Source organism: Dasypus novemcinctus, chromosome 4 (assembly GCF_030445035.2).
Source record: "Dasypus novemcinctus isolate mDasNov1 chromosome 4, mDasNov1.1.hap2, whole genome shotgun sequence".
Classification (NCBI taxonomy): domain Eukaryota; kingdom Metazoa; phylum Chordata; class Mammalia; order Cingulata; family Dasypodidae; genus Dasypus; species Dasypus novemcinctus.
This window is the reverse complement of record NC_080676.1, coordinates 20,933,620-20,952,587: the sequence shown is the minus strand read 5'-3', so window position 1 is coordinate 20,952,587 and position 18,968 is coordinate 20,933,620. Positions and strand designations below refer to the sequence as shown.

At 38.2% G+C, this 18,968-nt stretch overlaps 1 protein-coding gene across 12 annotated transcripts in view; it reads right to left on the bottom strand.

Annotated features, from left to right (window-relative positions):
- The window catches only part of MED12L (mediator complex subunit 12L), a 377,954-nt gene that overhangs the window by 250,587 nt on the left and 108,399 nt on the right, over positions 1 to 18,968 (bottom strand). For 8 of the 12 annotated variants that reach the window (XR_009185439.2, XR_011648585.1, XM_058295148.2 and 5 more), the window contains 5 exons: positions 10,920 to 11,051; positions 8,314 to 8,440; positions 6,125 to 6,339; positions 4,659 to 4,763; positions 3,632 to 3,808 (listed from right to left, as the gene is read on the bottom strand). Coding sequence is in view for 9 of the 12 variants with exons in the window: in XM_058295148.2 (XP_058151131.1) it covers positions 3,632 to 3,808; positions 4,659 to 4,763; positions 6,125 to 6,339; positions 8,314 to 8,440; positions 10,920 to 11,051 (756 nt within the window). In the remaining 3 variants the exon portion in view is untranslated. The remainder of the gene's footprint in view (positions 1 to 3,631; positions 3,809 to 4,658; positions 4,764 to 6,124; positions 6,340 to 8,313; positions 8,441 to 10,919; positions 11,052 to 18,968) is intronic. The other 4 variants (XR_011648586.1, XM_058295152.2, XM_058295154.2 and 1 more) reach the window with 1 other exon arrangement.

The following is an 18,968-nucleotide window of genomic DNA, read 5'->3' as shown; positions in this document are numbered from 1 at the left end:
CACCGCCCCAATCAGCACTTAATACTACATCACAAATCTGAAACGGAGTATAAATGGCTTACCTAAGAGGCTGGTAGGCTGCCTATAAACATTAGAACCTGTGTCTGGTGGCCGTAAGGAACGTGATTTACTGATGGGCAGATCAAGACATTATTCATGTAACAGTACACATGAAACTAGTTCATTTTTCTGAATCTTTTCGTGAAACCCTCTTTAACCTCCCCTTCTTGGCCTCCACTAAGACTGTGTCGTAGAGACAGGGAAAAAAATTTGTTTTTGAACATATTCTATATTTTCCTCACATGCATAATTCATTAATCATAATCTCCCTTTGTACTAAGGAAGACAGCCAGGGTTTCTACAGTGTTCTGGATGTCAATGTTACACTAGTACACTCATTCATCCCCCCTTACTGCTTTTTTTCTGAATTATACTCACTATTAAGGAGATGGAGAAGCGGTGGTAGAGGACTGTTTAAAAACTGCATCCTACAACATCAATTGTCAAGCAGTTCTTTCATCATTGGCTTATGGTGGGATGTCATAATTCGACTTGAGACTTGGTCCTCAGAAATCATTTCAAGCACTTCCCTCTAACTAGACAGAATGCTAAATGCTGGGAATTACTCTGCAGCCCAGAATCATGTGAACAACAGAATAAAGAAGTTCACACCTGGGTAGTGTCCTGGACGAGCTCTCCTTATCCATGAGATGGGCACATGCCCTGTAACCCGTCTCAACAATTTTTCAACATTTTGTCATATTTGCTTCATTTTCCCCTTTTCCTTCCTTTATTTAATAAATCTTATTTTGGCATAATCTCACAGTTACAGAAAAGTTGCAAATACAATATAGAGAGTTCCCATTTACCCTTCATCCAATTTTCTCTAATGTCAATGTCTTATATAACTGTAACATATTTGTCAAAACTAAGAAATTAACACTACCATGAAGTAAAATCCAGACTTTAATGCCCCTACCCTTTTTTGATGCTATTTTAAAACAAATTCCAGACATCATGATAATTTACATACAAATTATTCAAGACATAGTCCCTAAAGAAACTGTGAGATATATTGCAAACAAATGACACCTACAGATAACCATTGAAAATTGCTGATTTCTTCAACCACTGATCAACTAGAAAGATTCTGGCGAGTTGTGAGACAGCCTTAAACACAGAAAACATAATAAAAATGGGTTATTGTAATAATAATAAAAAAATATGGGTGCAGTGATTTTGAAAGTTATTTTGGATGGTTTCCTGAAATTAAAAAAAAATTTTAGCAAATATTTAGTTTGCAGATCAAAACTCCTCAAAGACATCCAGGAAATAACACAATATACCTCACAATTACATTTTGATACATAAAAGTAACACTCAATGAAAAAAAAAATGACTCACTGACATGACACTTTAAATAAAATTCCAAGGAAAAAATACTAAACCCAAGAAAGAAAATGTTTTGGAATTTTGACACAGTTTTCATTCTCAATCTCAGAAAACCAATCGTTTCCATTAGAAGCTCACACACCACCCTTTATTACTCAAACACTAAACTTCCTGCCAACCACCTCCCCCATGCCATCCAGCTCAACTCAAAAGGCCAAATTTAAGTCTGTCTCATCTTGTATACCACCTCTTTCATGAAGCCTGAATCCAATTTTGGAGCCAGATGTCCTTTCTCCCTCCAATATTCATTCTTTTGAATGCCTGTATGTGACAGGTAGTGAGCCAAGCACAAGGGACCCAGGAATGTCAAACAGTTTACATTCCAGGGGGCACTGGACTTTTTACTCAATCAATGCATGTATTGTATGTCATTTTATAGACATCTGTCTTCTTCCTATCTTACTCATCTTTCCTGCCTGCTGACATTTCTTATTCATCTGTACAATACCAAAAGTACCTACCACAATACAGAGCACATAAAAGCCATTCAGTAAATGACTTTCATATTGAAGCAGGAGTCCGGGCAGACAGTGGATGCAAGAACGTGGTTTTAGCGCTGGCGCCACCCACCCGACCCCCACCGTTATGATTGATACCACCGTGGTTCGCACTGTCTGCTCTGGGTCTTCGTGGCACGCTACCCCTTCTAGGATGTGGGCTTCCACTTGGTGTGCCAAGGTTCCTGAGCGAGCACCCCTCCCTACATGTGGTCAAACCCGGGCACTGGCCCAGATGCCGCCCTTTCTGTGGCTGGGGCAGCCTGGAGCATCTATCTTCCTGGCTCTCCCATCACTGGGGGAGGTGTGGTGGCCTGCAGCACCAAACCAAGAATCAGCATCATCTTCTGTGAGGCATCATCGTGGCAACTGTCACGAGCAGCAGGGCTGCGCCTTTCAGTGCCACTGACCCCCAGGCCATCGGCCATCAAAACTACCATGCAAGAGATGTATTCACCAAATGCAAAGAATGTGTCATGATGACGGAGGAGAGTGTTGCTATGGGGGGAGTAGTGGGGTCAGGGGGTTGGGGGATACATGGGGACCTCATATTTTTTTAATGTAATATTTTTAAAAATGAATTTTTAAAATTAATTAATTAATTAATTTTTTAAAAAACTACCATGCAAGCTGCTCCATGTTTGGGGCTGGCCTCACATGGGCCTGTCTAACCTCCACTGAGGCATCTGTGGTGGCACCATGGGCAGGGGGGGGGGCGTGCTGGCCAACGCTGAGAACCCCAGACCCTTCGTGAAGATTCTCATTGTGGAGATCTTTGGCAGTGCCATTTGCCTTTTGGGGCTCATCGTCACAATGCTCCGGGTCTCCACAGTGAGAACGGGTGACCAGATGACCTGTATGGGTGGGCCACACCACACTCTTTTTTGTGGTTCTCCTGGGACAGTTGGAGCTCTGCCCCTTAGCCTTTCAGGGGCCTTTCAGAGACCTCCCTGTGCTCACCTCCTACTACCTGTCAGTGTGGAGGCACTGCCTGGCTGAATTTCACCTTGGTGTGGGGAGGAGGCTGAGGACTGTGTATGCAGCTATGCAGCTACGCACCTGTGCCCCACCCCCTACCTTCACCCCCCCACACATCCATCTCCCCAGGATTTGTGAAATAAATGTGGTATTTGTCCATGAAAAAGAAACAGAAAAAAAAGTGAAATAGGAAAACTGACATTTAAACATCATTTGGGGGAACAGATGTGGCTCAAGCAGTAAAGTGCCTGCCTCCCATATGGGAGGTCCCAGGTTCAGTTCCTGATGCCTCCTGAAAATATATAAACAAATAATAAGCAAAACAAATGATAAAGCCAACTCAGGGAAGCCTATGTGGTTCAGTGGTGAGTGCCGTTTCCCATATGAGGTCCCGGGTTCAAGCCCGCAAAGGAAAAAAAAAACATCATTTGCCATGACTCAAGTGCTCTTGATAAATGGAAATTAATTAAGAGGAAATTCTGTTTAATCTAGCAAGCCACTAAAATGGCACCACAAAGTCACTTCCCTATCTCCATTTGGACTATATAAATATATATGACCAAGATTATAACAAAAGGAGCAGCAAATGCAACATTTCACCTGCTATTATATGTAATCAGGCAAGTAGTTGAATAATATAATATTCAACTATTAATGATGCCATAAGAAAATAGTGTGTCAATTAATTGGAAAAAATGACTTACCAGAGGTATAGGAAAATGGGTTGCATACTGCAGGTGACGGAGAAGGTCATAATTAGATGGAAAAATTAACTCCCTCGGTTTTTCCCTCTTCACCAACTTCTCACCATTAACTGACATTCTTCTGCCCAAGGAAGGGTTGGCATTCTCACAGGACTCTCCAGGCATGGGAGAAAAAATCTAAGTCATGTAAAACAAATGTTGGAGATTGTAAATGAAAGACAGCAAACCAGACCACAGTGATACATATCATAATTTCCAAGCACAAGACCCTCAAGACCCTCATGCAACACCTTTTCCTTATTTAACTACAGAGCAAAAATATAAAGAAATTTTGTTAATTTCCACAGAATTCCTATTCAGATCAGAAGAAATACATCAACATCAGTCCCATTTTGAAGATGACCAAATGGCAACCACACACATGTAAGAAGCATGCATAGCTACACAACCTTGAGGTTTAGAGGTAAAACCAGACTTATAAGAAAGTGTTTTCCTCATAGGGTTATATTAACTACAACACAGAAATAATAAAACTAATGAATAGTAGGCATAAAAGTTTTAGTGCATATCCTAAGCAATGTGTTTTTTTAGAAAAAGTTATGCATTGAGATTTGTAAGGAAGAACACATTATAATTACACTGAGATAGAGTAGATAATGAGCCAGGGCCAGGAAAGGAATTATTTAGAAGGTGAAAACATATATAGCAAACACACACAGACTGTCATGATGAAACTACACTCATATATTCCTAAAAGATGGTGATCTCAAAATGAACAAAACAGTCATGGACACTCAACTAGGAGAACAGGAGGGTTATAATTTACAATAGAGGCAGTGCAGCCAAATCTGAGGATGAAGTGAAGTGAGACAAAGGCATGCAATGATAACTGCGTGAGGACTGAATGTGATAGATAATATCTATAACAGAAGAACACAAGTTATTCCAGTAATGCAAGGCAAGAAACGGAAGGATGGGGACAAGTCGGGGGGTTAATAGCCAATAAGGATTTGAAGGTTGAACCTACTGGAAATTCCGAACCAAAGTCAGTTTTAAAGTCACTCTTGTCTACTTCATCAAAAATGTTAGCAGTTCCTGAGTCAATGCCCATATGCGCCATAATACTCTGTTCCTGATAATTGCCAGAGAAAGAAAGTCATGTTGTAAATTTTGTAGTTCATTAAGAAACTAAAATATGACAATGAGTTTATTAACCATCCTATTTATTTTTTCCCTGTTATCTTTTGTCCCCCTAGAAGAAGAGGGGAAAAAAATTGAGACATGTATTACATTGCAAAATTACCTTCTTTTTTACTCATGAGGAGAATATTTTAATTTCCATAGCATTTTAAGGGAAGAACACACAAATTTTTCTTGATTAAAAACAAAATGTTAATAATTTCTTTCTTTGAACTTTTCCCAGTAACATGCTCACCAATGTATTATTCTTAATTTTAAAATTCTAAGATTATATCAAAAATCTAAGATATTTTAATATCCGAGAATAGAAAAAGAAAAAGGCAGAAGCACAGAAAAAAAAAAAAAGTAAGCAGATGAAGTAACTAGAGTTTTATTCTGAAATTTCTATTGTGGACAAATTAAGAAACAAAACATTCATAATTTTTAGACTCCTACACCATTTAGACAACAAAGCTTAAGAGTTTTTAAAACTATGAATACATGTTAATTCTAAAGTAATTTTTAAAATTTAAATAATAGCCACTTTAAAAAATATGTATCACAATGGTATACACTTAATCACTCATAGAACCAATGAGGCTTTCTTTTTTTTTTTTAAGGAATTGTCACAATCTCTCACTGTTTTCTACTATTTCTCATCGCCACTTTCACCTTTTTTTGCCTAGAAAACTTCAGCAAATAATTGGAACAATGTCCAAAATATCAGAATTTGATGGGAAATTGTAGTCGCTCTCATAGACTAAAAGAATTTGTTGAAAAGAACAATTCTACAACATTTGAGAAATAGAGATTACATTTTAATTAACTGAAAAGAAAATAATGTGTGTATGACTAAAACAGAGTTTCCCTTTCTGTATAAAAAAGTGATATAAGTAATGAGTTAGAGAAAGTAATGAATTGGGAAAAAGTAATCACCATGGAAAAAGATTTTCCTGAGAATGAAAACTCAGCTGGGACTTCAGGACCAAAATATGTTTCATTTTGAAGCACATAAAGGAAGGAATGAATATCTGAAACACCTAACACTGGAAGTGTATCATTCCAATCAAACGAAAAAATTATGGCCTATCAAATCTTCTCATTTACAGTTTTACAGTAACCAAAATAAAGTTCTGAGAGACATACAAAGTCCAAATATGCCTCATGAATGAGTAGAGGTAAATAGGATTCGTGGCAAGAGAATAAAACTCAAAAGCAATCATCTCTGCACCCCCAAATTATCGGTTCTAAAAGTCTGTCCGTTCCACAGCAGATTGGTTTCTTGGAGGGCTGAGCAGCACCTCAGGAACTTACCTCCATTTTCACATCGTGATCCTTGGAATAATGTTCGTCGGCATTTTCTCCTGCTGGGGAGCGTGGCCGGGTGGAGGCAGTGACTGACAAGTCCCCTCGAGAGATGAGGGTGCACATGTACGCGTCGTGGGAGAAGACGTCGTGGCGGATGAACTCGCAGAACAGCAGGACCAGGTTCACAAACTCCACCTTCTCACACTCACTATTTGGATCCGCTGTCAGGAAACAAATTCAGGCATGAATTCCATTCCCTTGGCACAGTGGAAAAACAATCAGTTACTAAGGCTTAACATTTTCACACTTTTCATGATCAAATTTTTTTTTTATAATCTAAGACTTATTGGAAGATGCACTATAAGGCACTAGCATTTTGTGCAGAATTGACATGAGATTCTGACTGTTTCACTATAAATGAAAAATAGTATCCAGTGTGCTAAGAACGATTTCAAGTTTAATGTAGCAGTCCCTGATAAATATATTACAATGTAAACATATAAAATCCAGGTATAATTAAATAAACAAATAAACAGGGGTAGAATGCATTCCTCTGGTTTCACTCTTAAAACAGCTCAGGACTCCTTTTTAGACCTTTAAAGAATCTGTTTATTTGTAGAGTTATGTGTGTATGCTTATTCCAAGGTGACTTCACAAAAGAAACACAATTCAAAAGGTGTGAGCGGGATCCACTGATATAAAAAAAGGTAAACCGAATAAAAAGGACACACAGATGGAGCTATGCTGTCTTTTTTTTTTTTTAACTTATAACCAGTCTTTTTAACGTACATTATGACTTTTAATATTGTAACCACATTGAAAGCTTCATATCTGTACCTTTGAGATAAGATTTTAAAAATTTAAGACTAAACCTGCAAAGTTCAATCCAATGGGAGACAAACACATCTATCTCAGGAAGGTTAAGCTCAGTTCCCTAAACCTAAAACATAAATGTTGCCCACTACCAAACTCATTGACAAGCTGCCTCCACAGGGAGAAACAATAGCTTTCTGTGATAGCAGTTAAAAAGGATAGAGAAGAACAAGCAAACGAGTACCAGGAGAAAGTTTTTCACAAAGAGAAAACAGGAAGAGGGATGGGAAAAGGAAGCAAAGGGCAAATGCATACACTTTCAGGGAAGTAAAATAAGCTAGATATTTTCTATACCTGAAAATATATTTTCTTCTATATCTGAAACTTTCATTTTTCTGCTTCCTTTGCTATGTATTACTGCTCCCTCTTTATTCCAACTATCAGCTTGGCTCTGGCTCTTGCTCTCCTGCTAGCCCAGAAAAGCCAATGAGTAACTAAAGAAAGATGCCCCGTCTCAGGGCGCCTCTCCAGCAGGCCTCTCTCAACCCTAAACGAAGCCGTGGCCCCTCCACAGAGGACTCACAAGCAGTACTCTTTCTTGCTGTTGTACATCTTCTCCGCAAATGCCTTTTTTCCCTCTTTCACTCTTTTTCTCCCCATTTCATCAATTTTGCATGCTTTCCCATTCATTTTTCTGCTGTTTAATCTCTATCCTCAGACCCTCCTGCTGTATTTGGTTATATGGAAGCCTCAGTATATCAAGACTATTTAGTGCACACAAAGGATTTTTTTAAGTCTCCATCCTTCATATGAACCGACTGGGTGCTTATTTCCCACACAAACAACTCCCTGCCAAAGAATAAAATAAAGGGCAGAAACGCAACTAGATATGAAATGACCATCCAAGAGACTGCTGCCAAGCAGCCAACCATCTTTACAAATTATTTCTTTGTATCAAAGTCCTGGTTGTAAAGTAGCTTTCTTTGCCTTTTTTTTTATTTTCAAGAGGACAAATTAGAAAATCAGAAATATTAAAAGCAGCTCAGAAACGATCCCATATCACAATATACAGTGAAACCTCACAGGCCCGTATCTCTTCTATTTTGGTAAGAAAGATTCTAGAAAGAGAAAAATAATAAACCATAATAAAAGGTAGTAAGATGACTGTTACTTTTCAAATCATTAAAACTTTTGAATTCTTAAGTCTTTTGAAGCTTGAGGATGTCCCCTGACTTTAAAGTTTCCTAAAAGTTCCCATTGAAACATGCTACAAAATTCTGCTGGCTAAAACTTTAGAAACCTGTAAGGTAAAAAAGAGAAAGAAACAAACAAAAAACTGTCAATTCCTTATTTAGAATTCTGAAGTAAAGAGCTTTACTTACACAATGAGGGGGCCTGTGTATCTAAAAACCTTAGTAGAACATTCTGGAAAACAGGCAAACTAGATCCAGCAAGAGATGCTGAAGAAATGGACTCTTTCTCATCTAAGACCTCTGACTCGCCACATCTCTATAATTTAAAAATAAACAAGCACAGTTAATTATAGAGGACAAAGATTTTCACAATGGGTCATGAATTTGTTAGTTTTTTGTTAATATTTACGTTTTCAGATACAATATGTAAATTAACTGAGATGTCTTTACTTATTTGAGGGCAATATATCATAAGTGGGTATGATTTCTAAAAGTTGGGAGAAAGTAGTACCAGAACAATTCATGATTTCAAAAACCACCCCTGAAAACATTGTTCACATGAATTTTACACCCTGCATAGTACAACATGAGTGTCCACAGAATGTATAACAGTGCAATAATCTATTCTTCATCCCTATGTAAAATTTCTAAAAATAATCTGAGGTTGTCTCAGTTTTTAAATAACACATACTTAACTTTATTCCCCCTGAGATACAGTTGGGCTTGTGTTACTGAATTTCATTCTTTTGTGTTTGGATGTTATTTTTTTTTTTATAATGGGTGTATTTGTATGTAAATTTGGAGAAATACAGTATGGAATAAGAAAGCTAACCTAATTCCTCTAATAAGACTCTTTCACCTATTATCAAATTTTACCAATAAAATATCTTAGAACTTCTAGGAATCTCTACAATTCATGAAATACTATCTAAAGAAGCTATTTAATTTCCACATTCTTAAAGACAAACTTACTAGAAGACCAGAAAAGAAATCGTTTTTAGAAGCAATCAGAACCTCATTTTCCATTCTTTTTTGAATCCCTTTGACCTTTCCCATTTTCATTATATTATTTAACACTAAGGTATTAATTACATTACAATATTATTTCTTCACTATATTCTCTGTTCCTAAGAGCCAAATTTTGACAATGATGATGCTTAAATAAAACTTAATTATCTTAAACATCTCTAAGGAGGCATTTTTGGATGTGAATACATTTACAACTTATTAAAATCACAAAGTAATATATGTGTGAATCACTTCTGAAAGTGATTATGTTTGTGTTTATTCTGGAATGCAAAGAGGGAACACAGACTAAAAAAAAATCAACAACCCAGAAGGAGCAATGAAGCAATGAAATTTGAGAAATTCAGTGTCAGTTACTGAAGTTTAATTATTGCAATTCACCAGAGAATATTCTATTCATAATATGTAGAAAAAAGTGATGAAACCCTTTTCCTACTTTGCTCATTGTGCAATGGACCATTGGGCCATCTGGTTTACACCTTAGCATCAATATCGTCAAGGCCTAATCTCACAAGTGATCATTTGCATTTAGTAAACATGGCTCTCTCAACCTGAGGTGAGATGTCTGTGAAATTGTTCTTAATATGTCGCTTTTTTACAGCTTCCTAGGAAGGCAATAAGCAATAACAGCCGGCCAGCTCAGTGTCCACCCAGGCGTGCAGCAAACCTTTCCCGAGCATCTGCTACGTGCGGAGTACTATTCTGGGCCCAACGAGACAAGTGCGGTGCTGCGTCAAGTAGCTCATGTTCTACTAAGAGAAGGGCGAAGATGGCCCTTAAAAGATGACCAAGTAAACCAGGTAAACCGGAGCTACAATGAGGAAAGTACAACAGAGCAGTGAGAAAGCCCAGAGCGGGGGCCTTTAGCCTCAGATGGTGAAGACGGAAGGACTTGCTGAGCAGGTGACACTTTCTAATATAGGAAGGTCATGGAAAGATCTGAAGCACAGGCTCCAACATAAACGAGTGTGCCGTGGAAGGACAGGAGGATCGAGCCCGCTGGAGTGGGGACCAGGGAGAAAGGAACCAGATGAGAGAAAGGTAGGTTCTGGAGGCCGTGGCAAGGGACCATCGAGAGTTTTAATAGGGCATACTGTGATTGTAAAGGGTGGAGCAACAAGAAAGGACACAGACAGACCAGGTGGGAGGCCCTTGCAGCTGTCCAGGTAGCATGACGGCGCCTGGTCCAATCGTTCATTCCCACTAACCTCCCCTGCTGGATCCACCATGCTCACCCAGAAAACGCCCCTTCAATAAAAGCTAACGTTCAAGTAGGCAGCTCTGTGTGTTCCTTAATATTTAATTCCGAAGCTGTAATTGCTCTTTCTGGGACCAGGGAACAATCTCAAAAACCAATACAAAGTCGGTCTCTTTAATCCCATCGTCATAACTTGCTCAAAAAAGTGTTTCCAAATCCAGTAAAATATTATGCGGCTTTACAAGTCATAAAAGTCAGTGTGTATTACATGCATGTGTGTGTCTTGTGTGTGTATGCATTTGGACTTCAAAGAGACAGACTGGTTTCAAGTTAGACGTTTAAGTTTTATTTTAAGAGACACATTTCAAATTGATCCAGCATATGAATGACTGGCTGCCTCACGACTGGAGGGATCCCACCTCCACGGAGTCTTTATGTGAATTTACTCCTTTTCCCTTTTTATTCCTTGAGGGTAGAAAAACAGCATAATGAGGATAAAAAAAAGTATCCTCCCAAAACAATATTTTTAAATTAGGACACTCAACAACATAAAGAGAAAAACTGAACCCACCTCTGCCTCGATTTCTGCTTGCCTCTTCTCCAAGAGTTTTGCCACAGCCATTGCTCTGTGCTTGCCTGACCGCTTACAGCTCACAGCCCATTCACACAACAAGGTCACCACAGCTTCATCATTGGGAGCAACCTAATGACCAAGAGAAACGGGTACCAGCCATATTAAATTAAATATTCAAATGAAAGCCAGAAAACAAGCATCAGAATATCTAGAGCTTTAAATTTTTTTTTCCTTTTTATTATAACCATTTTAGAAAAAGGCTATTTCTATTTTGCGGGGGGGGGGGGGGGGGAACTAATAATCATTACTCTTGAGGCAAAGAGAGAGATTTCTGATAAACAGAAATGAATATGAAGGAAGGAAAAAGCAAAACTAAATAATAGTGGAAATCAAATGATATCCTGCAGTCTTGTGCTAAATATTTTAACCTTCATTTATGTAACTACCACGGGCCACTTACTGCATTCGGCCCTCTTTGCAGAGACGGCCTCACTTCACCCTTACGGAAAACTGCAAGTAGATCTCATCCCAGCTGTGATGACAAAGAGGCTAAATCCCCGGCTGCGGTCACCCCTAAGCACAGACCCACATTGTCATCTGCCTCCTGGACATCGCCTACTGTCCCACACACACTTCAAACCAATCGACCCCAAATCACATTCATGGTCTCCCTCAGACCCTTCCCTCCTCCTGTGTACATTACCATTCTGGCCATAAAGCTGAGAGTCATGCTCCTCAACCCATCCAGGTTGGACTGCTGGACGCCCTCCAACAGTCCGAGCCCACCCCGTGTCCAGGCTCAGTGCTGACTGCTCCTTCCTGACAGGCTCTCACGCCAGCCTTTCACAGACCCCGTCCCCTTCTCTCACTCAGGGCTCAGGGACTCATGCTGACCAGGAGGTCTCCCCGCCTGGCCAACACCATGCTCTCTAACTGGCTCACAGCTAATGATACTACCTGAAATATTTTTTTTTGGTCTATGATTTTATCATATATATACTCCCTCACTAGACGGTAAGTTCCATGGAAGCAGGAGACTGGCTTTCTCACTGATGTCATCCTAGCAATTAGAAAAACATATGTCCAGTACACACTCTATCATCACATGGAACAAGTGGAATTACCATGAATAAAACCAATCAACAGGCTCACGTATCCATGGTAATTCTATGAAAAGACCTTTTTTTTTTTTTTAAAGATTTATTTTTATTTATTTAATTCCCCTCCCCCGGTTGTCTGTTTTCTGTGTCTTTTTGTTGCATCTTGTTTCTTTGTCCGCTTCTGTTGTCGTCAGTGGCACGGGAAGTGTGGGTGGCACCATTCCTGGGCAGGCTGCACTTTCTTTCGCACTGGGCGACTCTCCTTACAGGTGCACTCCTTGCGCGTGGGGCTCCCTTACGCGGGGGACACCCCTGTGTGGCACGGCACTCCTTTGCACGCATTACCACTGCGCATGGGCCAGCTCCACACGGGTCAAGGAGGCCCGGGGTTTGAACCGCGGACCTCCCATGTGGTAGACGGTCGCCCTAACCACTGGGCCAAAGTCCGTTTCCCTGAAGAGATCTTTTGTATTAAAAAAAATAAATTCTAATTTAGAGCAAATACTGGTTAATCATATGGCATAAATCCTGAAATAGACCTACCACATTTAAAAAGTAAAATATGGGGGAATGGGTATAGCTCAGTGGTTGAGCATGTTTCCCATATATGAGGTCCCAGTTCAATCCCTAATACCTCCTTAAAAAATAAATAAATAAAACATGGGAGGACTGTTAGAACTCTAAAGCCATTCACATTCATTTTAAATCAGCTTTCTCTGAGCTTCGGATTAGATTTCTGGCTGTGCAATGAAAACATTCCAAAAGACATTTTCTCACCTAATTCTCACTCCTTCAGGTGTCTTGTCATTCAAAGCAACTTTAACTTACCTCATTAAAAAAAAAAGATTTTTCTTTCATTTTTACATGTCATTCTTTACGTTATGTTGATACCATAATGCTGTATTAAATTAGCAAAATTATTCTTTTGGGATCTGCTGAAAAATGATTATTAGAAATGACAATGATTTATATGAAAGAACTAAGGATGGGTTGAAATTACAAACTCTTTCAATTTCTGTTTTTAAAAAAAGTCTTTCACCTCCATATTTTAAAAATATGCTTGAGAGATGTGACTTATTTTATTTATGCCTTTATATATATATTCCAAGTTTTGAATCAACAAATACTTCTTTTATTCTAAAGAAACAATACCTGTTTTTAAATCATCAATGGTACAATATCCTTGGATACTGACTCAGAAAATGACCTATAGCCTAAGTTTTTACAAAACCCCAAATGAGTCAGAAAAAGACTGCCAGCAAACTCAAAAGTCTCTGGAGAAAAAAAGTTTAAAAAAAAAAAAACTTTAAAAAGTGAACAAACAACTTCAAATAAATTAGTAAGGAACATTTTTCTAACTAATTATAAAAATAATGACTTGCAAATTGAAGAAAACAATTTACTGGATAAATTAGCTGATCTTTTAAAGAGAGAGACTAGGGTAGTTGTTTACATGTTATGTTAAAACAATGTAGTGAAATCAAACTAAATCTACTCTATGTTTGTATCTGTTGTACACTGAAGGGAATTAAATTTATAAGCTACCCACTGGAGTTCCAAATTATGTGCTGCAGAGCTCTAGCACTTGACTAATTTCCTAAAACAGATTCACTAAAACCTCAATTAGGGAAGCGGTTGTGGTTCAACAAGTGGGGCACCCACCTACCACATGGAGCTCCCAGGTTTGGGTCCCAGTGCCTCATAAAAAAGACAAGCAGACGGCACAATCGCCACAACAAACTAGATGCCACACCTGCTGCAACAAGCAGATGCTTAAATGAGCAGATGCCACAAGTCAGCAGACACAGCAGTCCACGGGGAGCAGATGTGGCTCCAGCTGTTGGGCACTCCCCTCCCACATGGGAGGTCCCAGGTTCGGTTCCTGGTGCCTCCTGGACAAGGCAACTAAAGAAATGAGCAGTCAGACAAGAGAACCATTCACTGGCCAATGGTGTGGGGGGTGGGGGTAGGGCATGGATAAATAAAAAATAAAAACTCAACTAATATGAAAAGGTACCTTTGTTTTTTTCAATGATTTCACTTACCCGACCTTAGTAATAGACCCTGCTTTACCTAAAGATACACAGAAAAGAACATGTGCGGGAAAAGGCTTCTTTCAACACATCCTGATATGACCACTGATTTGGGGTAATGGGCTATTAAGGAAATCCTAGGAAGCAGTAGATTCACCCCAAAAGCACTTACTAAGTACCCACGATATGCTAGACTATGAGGAAACAAAAAATCCAGAAGATTTGACTCCTGTTCTAAAAGAGTACACCTGCTAGAAGGAAAAGCAGAAAGACAACTAAATATAAAGCAAGACGCATTTTAGTAGGGAGGAGAAGAGGTCTAGTCATCCATACCTTGTGTTTCTCGTAACAGATGAGTGTCCCAGCTTACAGTTTAATGATTACCAAAAACAAGGAAGATATCAGCTTATTTGACTATAACCTATAGGGGCCAAGACCCCATCAGTTTCGGAGTGTATCCTAGCAGACATGTTAACACCTATGTAGACATACACGGCACACACTCCTCTACGTATGGATGCCTCCAACTCCCCACACCGCACTAACACCGCTCTGCAATCAATGTTTAGAAGTGATGAGGATGGTTTTCATTTGTGTGCCATATACTACCAACAACTTAATTCAAATAATTACCAACAGAACATCACGATTTCAAATACCAAAGTTGAAATACATTCTCATCCAGAAAACAAATTTCTAAAATATTAAATTCCTTTAAAATAACCAATTTTTAAGTGAAAATCAATAATTTTTTCATTTTTTTAAATTTATTGAAGTATATCACATATACATGAACATACATAAACATTAAGTGTATAGTAAAAGTTGTGAACTTACAAGTCAAACATGCATAACATCATACTTTGGTCCCATACATCAGCCCACAACCAACACCTTGCATTGTTGAGAGACATTTGGTACAAATTATGAAAGAATATCACCAAAATCTTACTACTAACTATATCTTACATTTCATGTATTTTCTACCAACTCACTCTATGTTTTTCAAAATATATTTTTATTCCTGAATCTGTGAACTTACAAACAGTCATGCACATGTGCAGAATTCCCATACAAGACCCCTCTATCAATATACCACACCATGGTGGAACATTTGTTACAGATCATAAGATAATATCATCAGACTATTATCACTATCCATGGTCCATAGCATACACATGGCAGACTTTTTCCATACTCCCCCATTATCAACAGTACATCTTTGGCATAGATGCATGAATATTACTATATTGCTGTTAACCACAGTCCACAGCTCACTCCAATTGTATTTTTCCCATGCTTCTCCACATTCCCACCACCCTGCTTAGTGATGTACATCTGCTCTAGCTCACAAAGGACACACTTACATTTGTACCATCAATGACAATTCCCAACTGCTCTGAGTATACTGTGTTATTCAGTCCTTATTCTCTAGCTTTTTTTCAACTGACATTTACATCCCTAGCTGACCCATTCCAGCCACATTCCCGTTTATAAACCAGCTGCTACTCACTATAATGTGTTACCATCAACTCTATACATTTCACCAATTTTACAATAAAGTTAATCAAAACTTCTACATACATTAAGTATCAGTAGTCCATATGAGTCCTCTTCTTACCTACTTTAAGAAGACACCACCTACCAAAAGGTCTTGAAGATGTTTTCCTACATTTTCTTCTAGAAGCTTTATGGTTCTTGCTTTTATATTTAGGTTTTTGATCCATTTTGAGTTACTTTTTGTATAAGGTGTGAGATACACATCCTCTTTCTTTTGGCTATGGATATCCAGTTCTCCCAACACCATTTGTTGAATGGACTGTTATGCCCAAGCTGGGTGGGTTTGACAGCCTTGTTAAAAATCACTTGACTACAGATGTTTCTGATCCATCAATTCAGTTCCAATGGTCTATGCATCTGTCTTTATGCCAGTACCATGCTGTTTTTACCACTGTAGCTGGGTAATATGATTTAAAGTCAAGAAGTGAGAGTACTTCAACTTCGCTTTTCCTTTTTAAGATGCTCTGGCTCCTTGCAACCACTTACCCTTCCAAATAAATTTCATAATTGTGTTTTCCATTTATTTTTAAAATGCTGGGGTAATTTTTACTGTGATTGCATTGAATCTGTATATCATTTTGGGTACAATTGACATTTTAATGATATTTAGCCTTCCAACCCATGATCATGTAATGTCCTTCCAATTATTTAGGTCTCTTTTTATTTCTTTTGCCAATGCACTGTAGTTCCGCGAATACAAGTGCTTTACACATCCTTGGTTAAGTTTATTCCTAAAATATTTGATTCTTTTAGTCACTATTGTAAATGGAATTTTTTTTCCTGACTTCCTCTTCAGATTGCACATTACTAGTCTCTTTTAAGGTCTATTTAATCTGATAAAAGTATAGCTACTCCAGCTTTTTTGTTGTTGCTGTTACTTCATGCATGTGGAATATCTTTTTCCACCCTTTCACTTTCAATCTACTTGTATTCTTGGGTCTAAGGTGAGTCTCTTGCAGACAGCATACAGGGGGTTCATATTTTCTTATTCATTCTGCCAATCGTGTCTTTTGATTGGGGAATTTAATCCATTAACATTAAATGTTATGACTGTAATGGCAGTTCTTATTTCACCCATTTTGACCTCTGGGTTTTATCTGTCATATTTTATTTTCACCATTCTTTTGAGACTTTTAGTTACTTTTACTGATAAAACCTTTATTTCTAGACTCTCTTCCATGCCTCTCTCTCCTGTCCTTTCTTTTCAGAATGTAGCTCACCCTTTAGTATTTCCTGCAAAGCTGGTCTCGTTTACAATCTCTCTCAGTTTCTGTTTATCTGTGAATATTCTAAATTTGTCCTTATTTTTGAAAGCCAATCTTGCTGGATATAAGATTTTTGGCTGGCAGTTTTTCTCTTGCAGTATCTTAAATATGTCATACCACTCACTATCTTCTTGCCTTCACGGTTTCTGATGAGAAATCGGCACTTAATCTTATTGGGTATCCCTTATAGGGTAATGCATTGTTTGTCTCTTGCTGCTCTCAGAATTCTCGGTCTTTGGCATTTGACATTCTGAATAGTATGTGTCTCAGAGTTGGTCTATTTGGATTTATTCAGATGGGAGTATGCTGCGCTTCTAGGGCACAGAAATCTATGTCCTTCAATAGGGTTTGGAAATTTTCTACCATTATTTCTTCAAATATTCCTTCTGCCCCTTTTCTCTTCTCTTCTTCTTCTGGGACACCCATGACACATATGTTTGCATGTCTCTTGTTGTCATTTAGTTCCCTGAGACCTTGTTCAATTTTTTCCATTCCTTTCTTCATCTGTTCTTTCTTCTGTTCACTTTTAGAGGGCATTTCTTTATGCTAATAAATATTATTTTAATACCACTTATCTTCATAGCAAAAATTTGAGGTAGGTTAGTAGTTCAAGAGATGAACCTATCTGATACATACTACCACAGGAATGAACTTTGAAAACAAGGTTTTCTAGGTGAAATAAGCCAGACACAAAAGTACAATTATTTTATGGTTTCATTTCTATTAAATACCTAGAATAAACAATCCATAAAGACAGAAAGTAGATTAAAGGCTGCCAAGGGCTGGAAAGAGGAGAGAAAGGGAGTTATCACTTTATGGGTACAGAATTTCTGTTGTGGATGAAGAAAAAGTTTTAGCAGTGGAAGGTGGCAATGGTACTACAGCACCACAATATAATTAATTCCACTAAATTGTACACTTAAAATGGTGAAAATGGCAAATTTTATGTTTTATGTGTATTTTAAATAATTGTGAAATATTAAAAAGGACATTAAATTATCTCAGAAAGGCAAGAGCATTGAACAGGAGCAGAAAGAGAAGACCGAAGAGAATTATGAGATGTTACCTTTGAGAAGGTGGCTTTCAATGAAAATAATGAAAAATTAATTACATTTCACAAAATAGCAGGAGGCCTCTAGAAGCTGGAAAAGGTAAGGAAACAGATTCTCTGCTAAAATACAAAGAAGGAACACAACCAAACTGACACCTTGATTTTAGCCCATTAAGAACCATTTCAGACTTCTAACCTCAAAGTCTCTTAAGAGAATAAATGTGTGTGTGCGCATGTGTGTTTTAAGCCACTAAATTTCTGGTAATTTGTTAGAGCATCAATAGGAAGCTAATACAAAGTAGTTTTAAGCAATGACATAGAAGGTGGAAAACACTGTGGTTGTTTAAGAAACTGCAGGAGCCAAGGACAGGTGGTTGAATGGCAAATAAATGAAGGCTGCATCACAAAACTTGAAATCTGGACACAAAACTTGAAAACTTGAAATAAAACATTTACTAGTACCCAACTGAAGAATAATATGACACACTCTCATTGATTCACTTATTTATTTCTTCAATGAGTAGGCACTGGGTTTTTACACACATCCTCTCTCATCTCAACAACAATTTTTGAAATAGTCATCACTATTCCCATTTTACAGATAAGAAAACTGAGGTTCATAGAGACTAAGACGGTCAAGAGTACAGAGATAAAAACTGGCAGACTGGGAGTCCTAACTCCAAAGCCCAGGCTTCCTGCTGCACCACATGGCTGCTCGTGTCACAGAAGAATCAAAATCACGTGAAGCACAAGGAGCATCATAGATCCACGGCAATCTCCTGAGGAGCTCAAATTAAACCCAAGAAGCCTGCTGCTCAGACCCACTTCATCCAGCTACAGTTCTAGTCCCAACATCTACCCTTGCAGGGACAAACCAGATTTTTAACCTAACTGACCCAAAAAAATGTAAACACAAGAAGCAATTTACCAAAGACTTTATTCTACCTCTGGCACTTGCTAGACTAGATGTTCACAAAGAGCAGAGATTTGTCTTGTCCATGATCTTATTTTCATAGTAGGCTCAATAGATTTCTTTA